At 44.7% G+C, this 7,566-nt stretch overlaps 1 protein-coding gene and 1 non-coding gene across 2 annotated transcripts; both read right to left on the bottom strand.

Moving 5' to 3' along the window:
* Nucleotides 1-866: 866 nt before the first annotated feature.
* TRNAT-CGU lies at nucleotides 867-938 on the bottom strand. Its single transcript has one exon. It is a non-coding gene; the product is annotated as a tRNA-Thr (tRNA).
* A 395-nt stretch (nucleotides 939-1,333) lies between these two features.
* Nucleotides 1,334-2,950, bottom strand: LOC125512302 (high mobility group B protein 4-like). The gene is made up of 7 exons (XM_048677397.1): nucleotides 2,790-2,950; nucleotides 2,589-2,681; nucleotides 2,410-2,467; nucleotides 2,279-2,323; nucleotides 1,935-2,012; nucleotides 1,769-1,849; nucleotides 1,334-1,662 (listed from the first exon to the last, which is right to left on the bottom strand). The coding sequence occupies exons 1-7, from the start codon at nucleotides 2,828-2,830 to the stop codon at nucleotides 1,639-1,641; spliced, it is 420 nt and encodes a 139-aa protein (XP_048533354.1). The 5' UTR covers nucleotides 2,831-2,950; the 3' UTR covers nucleotides 1,334-1,638.
* Between the last annotated feature and the right edge of the window lie 4,616 nt (nucleotides 2,951-7,566).

Below are 7,566 nucleotides of genomic sequence, written 5' to 3'. Positions count from 1 at the left end.
GTATGGTCAATATTTAATCTATACACATTTAACATTTTCCCAATGCTTGGCTAGATTTTTTGAAATACTTGTTCAACATTTTTTTTCAAATGATTTATTAATTATCGGTGAAAGTTTTTGTTGACCAGATCAAAAGAAATCACACTTAAAAGACTGTGAAGTTCAAACAATGATTCATGCACATTGGAAGAATACCATCCATGTACTGTAGCTAAGGAACAATTGGATATGCCATTTTGTTGTGAGATATTTAAATGTTTGTCGTGCGTAAAATTAAATAATTCTCTACATCTCCCAGTTCATAATCATTTACTCCAATGCCTTTTATCCGTCGAGACATATGCCTGTTTTGAACTGATTAGGATCTATTTTCATCCTACACCTTTTTGTTAGGTTGATTAGGATAAATTTCAGCCGTACAATGTTACGGTATGCACGGAGTGGGATGTGCATAGTGTTGCGTTTTTTTCCTAGGGAAGCCTGTCATGGCTCTTTTTATTGATATCAAACAATAATTACATCCTGTATAAGATTACATTAAAGAAAGTTAGGGGTTTATCGACCCAGTTATACTGTTTTATCATACAATAAATAAAAAATATAGCTAACTCTTGGATCATATCATTCGCTTCTCTTCATTTGGTACTTCAATTTGACATCCCCATTTGATCTTCAAAACTTAAATCTGCTTGAGAATCACAGTATTTGTGAAAATGTAGGATGCGGAAAAAGAAACTTTAATGCTTGTTATAATGTGTTTGAGGCGGTTTTCGCGAGAGAAAAAGTCAAAATGGAAGAGGAAGAGGAAAGCGTAGGACTGAACGAAGGGGAGAGAACCTTACCAAAATCTTGAGGCCAAAAAAATATGCTCCCGGTGAGGATCGAACTCACGACCTTTCGCTTACGAAGCGAACGCACTACCACTATGCTACGGAAGCGTAGACGACGAGTTATAAATCGCGTTATTAATATTCGCATTATCCTGAGCGGCTGCGTCTCCTAACCAGCATCTGCTGTTTTGCAGCATCTAGGCAACCCTGCGGCCGCACCGCTACCTGCAGTTAGACGCCATGACGAGATCAACAAATAGAGCTTCTCTTGAAGCTAACCGGCAGCGATCCGCGCTGGATGGGACACAGTAGCATTGGAACAGCTAGTAGCATTCTCAGCTGTAGCTCGGAAATAATCCCAGCAAACACCAAATATCACCAACAGACTCGGGCAGATGAAGTCACAGCTAAGAATTCAACCGAGTTACAAAAAGCCAAACGAAGCAGATAGATTACACACAGTAGCACACAGAAGAAGTAACCACGACAAATTTAAGGCGAAATTAACCAAGAGCCAATGGCTGGGCAGTCATCAGATTAGCGAATGAAAACAAGTTCTTACACAGGTGGTTAGCAAGAGAAAAGCATTGGAACAGCTGGTAGCATTCTCAGCTTCCTCTCTGCTAATACACTACTAAGCAACTTCTCAAACCATGAGTCCACAAGTCTAAAAGGGCCCCCTTAACACACAAACACAACATCTACTTCCAAATCTCATCATCTAACACTGAGGATAGCAGGATAGCAAACTAGTACACTAAGCGGGGACCCAACACCCAATTTGCTACCTCATACTCTGATACACTATTTACTCATCATCGTCCTCGTTTTCCTGCAGACAGAAAAATCAAGAGTGTCACTAAAAGCACTAGCGGGTAAACATCATTGGGCGCTACAAACATAAACCAACCATCAACCAAAATGCTCAATGTTTATACCTCATCGCTACCCTCATCTTCGACCTCAGATTTGACCTCCTCATCGTTCTGAGTCTTGGCCTTCTTGGAGCTCGCACTCTCCTGAAAGAATTAGATATGTCAAATTAGCACTAAAACTTTGTAACCTTCACAATTGGACGAACATGCACCATGATCCCAAGGTTACCTTGTTATCAAAGGTGGCTTTGGTCTTCTCATAGTCCTTCTTCTTCTGTTCAGCCTTTTCCACATAAGGTGCTTTGTCCTAACAAATTAAACCGGTCAATAAACCAAATATACAGTACATTAATCATGCCACCCGGTAACGAATATGTTGTTTATTGGAACAAACAGATGTGCAGATTGCATTTAACTATTCAGTTACAACAGAGCCACTTCACATAAACATACATTGAAGAACAAAAGCTGTAATTATGTGCAGCTTAGGAATGTTTAGCAAGTACAGTAACAGGTAAGTGCACTAGGAAAGATCTATGCAGAGACTGTTTGAGCATTGAAAGATGCACTCACCTCATCAGACATAGCTCTCCACTTCTCACCCGCCGCCTTGCTCACCTAATCACTCAGCACGGCAAAAGCAGCTTGAGATGTCTATACAAGCGAAGATAAAAGTGAGAAGAAAACAGGGTAAGGTGGCTCACGTTGGCGACACTCTTGTTGTTGGGGTTCTCCGCGTTGTACTGCTGCCTGAACTCAGACCTGCGAAACAGGCACGAGATATACTAAGAAACCCGGACGAAACCACCAAAGCTGAACAAGAAGTAGAACAGATCTGGAGATCTGGGAGATGGAATAGCAGGGCTAGAGAGAGAGGGCTCACATGAAGACGAAGAAGGCGGAGGGTGGGCGCTTGGGCTTGCCAGCGGCAGCGGCGTCCTTCTTCCTCTTGCTGGCGCCGCCGGCGGCCTTGAGCCTGCAAGAACCAACCAGTCAGACAACCTACACAGATGTGAAATGTCCGGCCACGGCGGAGATCCCCGCACCCTTCCTCGCGGAGTTTCGAAAGAGGCGGAGATCTTACCTGCCCTCGCCCTTCTTGGAGGTGTCGGCCTTGCCCTTCATGGTGGAGGTCGCCGCGCGTGTACGGAGCTAGGGTTTTGCGGAGGGACAGAACGGGGGCGGGGCTTGGTTTGGGAGCGGGGGGAGGCGGAAAGGGCTGGGGCTGCTGGGTTTGTTGGCTTTGTGGCGAGCCGTTGTGCGGTGCGGGGCCGCGTGGGCGGGCGTGAAACGGGGGAAAGGGGACAGCGATGGGTTCGGTGGGTGCAGACGCTGCGACGCGTGGGCGCTGTCTTTTTGGTTTCTTGATTGAGGGTACGCGTGGGCGCAGCAGGGTTCGCATTGCGCACAACCAAAGCATATGCTGCCCGTTGCGACGATGTTTGGGCACAAAATGCTCGTCATTTTTTTTTCGTTCCTTCACGTAAGATCTGGAAACCCTACCCACATTTCTTCTTCCCTTCCGTCGCACTTTCCAATCGCCTTTGCACAGTAAAGTCTAACTGATTAGCCAAGCAAGCAAAGACTTCACGAAGACAAACTGAAATGTAAAAAAGGAAAGAGATAAAACTAGTAGTTTGATGAAGACAAGGATTTGGTAGACCAGTTTCAGTTGCTGTGACAATTGTACATCTGCTTAGGGAGGCTGAGTGAACTCAGAAGAATGTGTCTTCACCTTATTCCCCTTAAGTTAAGGACACCTAGTCCTTACCCAATCACTCTAGTAAGTCTTCAAGGTAGACTTTCAAATGTTTACAGATTTCATTCACCGACGATCCACAATGACTTTTGGATTATCAGAACATGACGCCTAACCGGCTGGAGGATACACAATCCTCAAGTGTAACAAGTTTTCAGGTCACGCGAACAAAAAAACTTTAATGATGTCTAGCACTCTTTGGCTCTGGGTGTTTTGGGTTTTGTCCTCGCAAGGATCTCGTTCTCAAAGGCTTCGGAGGTGGGTTGCTCTTAAACGACAAAAGTCGTGCACTAACTCGGAGCAGCCACCAATTTATGATGTAGGGGGTGGGCTATTTATAGCCAGGAGGCAACCCGACATGATATGTCTGAAATGACCCTGGGTCACTAAGGAACCAACACGTCTCCAACGATTGGATTTCAAACACACGCGGCAACTTGGCTTGGGCTGCAATCAAAGCTGACTCATCCAAATCTGGATAAGATTCGCTCTCATTGTCTTCGTTCGAAGACATAGGATTTTGGTTGAGCATCACTTCAGTCATCTGACTTTATTCATTTGGACCCCACTTAACAGTTCGATGGTTCATATCACTCAATAAAGAAGAAAATGGAACTACGAAAGAAACCATGTCTTCGCACTCCATAGTCTTCAAGTGAATGTCTTCACAAGTCACTATCTTCAACGTGAATGTCTTCACGAACCACCATTGTCTTCAATGTCTTCATACATTTTTAGGGGTCATCTCTGGTAGGTAAATCGTATCAATGAGGGACTACTACCCGTGTTATCCTGTAATTCTCACGAACACATTAGTCCCTCAACCATGTTTGTCGTCAATACTCCAAAACCAACTAGGGGTGGCACTAGATGCACTTACAATCTCCCCCTTTTTGGTGATTGATGACAAACTGGTTGAAGTTTTCAATAGGGATAAAAGTATGTGAAAAAATAAAGTACATGGGCATTGTCTTCATAGGTTGGAAGAGGCTCCCCCTGAAGATGTGCATATAAATGTTTTGCTTTTGAATGCAGCTGCACATGGCAGGTTTTGCTTTGTGGAGATCCTCTTCAACACATGGAGACCATTCATCTTGCATACACAAATGTAATGAAGATAATGAAATGCATAATGAGAAATGGGCGTCTGCAGAATGACTTCATGCGGGATTTATCATCGCATCATAAGGTAGCAGCAAAAGTGGCAGACGACCATCAAGTTTAAGTGTTACAACTCAAAAGCCAATAGTTCAAGAACAAGAGTTGTAAAAACTTAGGCAAGAAATAAGCACCCGACCCATATGGACCCGCTTGAAGACTATCAACTGAAGGAAATATGCCCTAGAGGCAATAATAATGTTATTATTTTATTTCCTTATATCATGATAAATGTTTATTATTCATGCTAGAATTGTATTATCCGGAAACATAATACTTGTGTGAATACATAGACAAACTAAACGTCACTAGTATGCCTCTACTTGACTAGCTCGTTAATCAAAGATGGTTATGTTTCCTAACCATAGACATGTGTTGTCATTTGATTAACGGGATCACATTATTAGGAGAATGATGTGATTGACATGACCCATTCCATTAGCTTAGCACCCGATCGTTTAGTATGTTGTTATTGCTTTCTTCATGACTTATACATGTTCCTATGACTATGAGATTATACAACTCCCGTTTGCCGGAGGAACACTTTGTGTGGTACCAAACGTCACAACGTAACTAGGTGATTACAAAGGAGCTCTACAGGTGTCTCCAAAGGTAAATGTTGGTTTGGCGTATTTCGAGATTAGGATTTGTCACTCCGATTGTCGGAGAGGTATCTCTGGGCCCTCTCGGTAATGCACATCACATAAGCCTTGCAAGCATTGCAACTAATGAGTTAGTTGCGAGATGATGTATTACGAAACGAGTAAAGAGACTTGCCGGTAATGAGATTGAACTAGGTATTGAGATACCGACGATCGAATCTCGGGCAAGTAACATACCGATGACAAAGGGAACAACGTATGTTGTTATGCGGTCTGACCGATAAAGATCTTCGTAGAATATGTGGGAGCCAATATGAGCATCCAGGTTCCGCTATTGGTTATTGACCGGAGACATGTCTCGGTCATGTCTACATTGTTCTCGAACCTGTAGGGTCCGCACGCTTAAGGTTTCGATGACAGTTATATTATGAGTTTATGAGTTTTGATGTACCGAAGTTAGTTCGGAGTCCCGGATGTGATCACGGACATAACGAGGAGTCTCGGAATGGTCGAGACATAAAGATTGATATATTGGACGGCTATATTCGGACACCGGAAATGTTCCGGGTGATTTCAGAGAAAACCGGAGTGCCGGAGGGTTACCGGAACCCCCCGGGAGAAGTGATGGGCCATATGGGCCTTAGTGGAGAGAGAGAAGGACAGCCAGGGTGGGCTGCGCGCCTCCTCCCCCTGGTCCGAATTGGACTAGGAGAGGGGGGGCGGGGCCCCCCTTTCCTTCTCCCTCCCCACTTCCTTTCCCCCTCCTAGTAGGAGTCCTACTCCTACTAGGAGGACTCCTCCTTGGCGCGCCAATAGGGCCGGCCGGCCTCCTCCCCTTGCTCCTTTATATACGGGGGCAGGGGGCACCCCTACAGACACAAGTTGATCCACGTGATCATTTTCTTAGCCATGTGCGGTGCCCCCTTCCACCATAATCCCCGATAATATTGTAGTGGTGCTTAGGCGAAGCCCTGCGACGGTAGAACATCAAGATCGTCACCACGCCGTCGTGCTGACGGAACTCTTCCCCGACACTTTGCTGGATCGGAGTTCGGGGATCGTCATCGAGCTGAACGTGTGCTAAAACTCGGAGGTGCCGTAGTTTCGGTGCTTGATCGGTCGGGCCGTGAAGACGTACGACTACATCAACCACGTTGTGCTAACGCTTTCGCTGTCGGTCTACAAGGGTACGTAGATCACACTCTCCCCTCTCGTTGCTATGCATCACCATGATCTTCCATGTGCGTAGGAATTTTTTTGAAATTACTACGTTCCCCAACAGTGGCATCCGAGCCTAGGTTACATGTGTTGATGTTATATGCACGAGTAGAACACAAGTGAGTTGTGGGCGATATAAGCCATACTGCTTACCAGCATGTCATACTTTGGTTCGGCGGTATTGTTGGACGAAGCGGCCCGGACCGAAATTATGCGTACGCTTACGCGAGACCGGTTCTCCCGACGTGCTTTGCACAAAGGTGGCTAGCGGGTGTAAGTTTCTCCAACTTTAGTTGAACCGAGTGTGGCTACGCCCGGTCCTTGCGAAGGTTAAAACAGCATCAACTTGACAAACTATCGTTGTGGTTTTGATGCGTAGGTAAGATTGGTTCTTACTTAAGCCCGTAGCAGCCACGTAAAACTTGCAACAACAAAGTAGAGGACGTCTAACTTGTTTTTGCAGGGCATGTTGTGATGTGATATGGTCAAGACATGATGCTAAATTTTATTGTATGAGATGATCATGTTTTGTAACCAAGTTATCGGCAACTGGCAGGAGCCATATGGTTGTCGCTTCATTGTATGCAATGCAATTGTGATGTAATGCTTTACTTTATCACTAAGCGGTAGCGATAGTCGTGGAAGCATAAGATTGGCAAGACGACAACGATGCTACGATGGTGATCAAGGTGTCGCGCCGGTAACGATGGTGATCATGACGGTGCTTTGAAGATGGAGATCACAAGCACAAGATGATGATCGCCATATCATATCACTTATATTGATTGCATGTGATGTTTATCTTTTATGCATCTTATATTGCTTTGTTTGATGGTAGCATTTTAAGATGATCTCTCACTAATTATCAAGAAGTGTTCTCCCTGAGTATGCACCGTTGCGAAAGTTCTTCATGCTGAGACACCACGTGATGATCGGGTGTGATAGGCTCTACGTTCAAATACAACGGGTGCAAAATAGTTGCACACGTGGAATACTCAGGTTATACTTGACGAGACAAGCATATACAGATATGGCATCGGAACACGGAGACTGAAAGGTCGAGCGTGAATCATATAGTAGATATGATCAACATAGTGATGTTCACCAATGAAACTACTCCATCT

This window comes from Triticum urartu, chromosome 6 (assembly GCF_003073215.2).
Source record: "Triticum urartu cultivar G1812 chromosome 6, Tu2.1, whole genome shotgun sequence".
Taxonomy (NCBI): Eukaryota; Viridiplantae; Streptophyta; class Magnoliopsida; order Poales; family Poaceae; genus Triticum; species Triticum urartu.
Note: the sequence above shows the minus strand (reverse complement) of the source record. Positions and strands in the feature narration are given on the sequence as shown.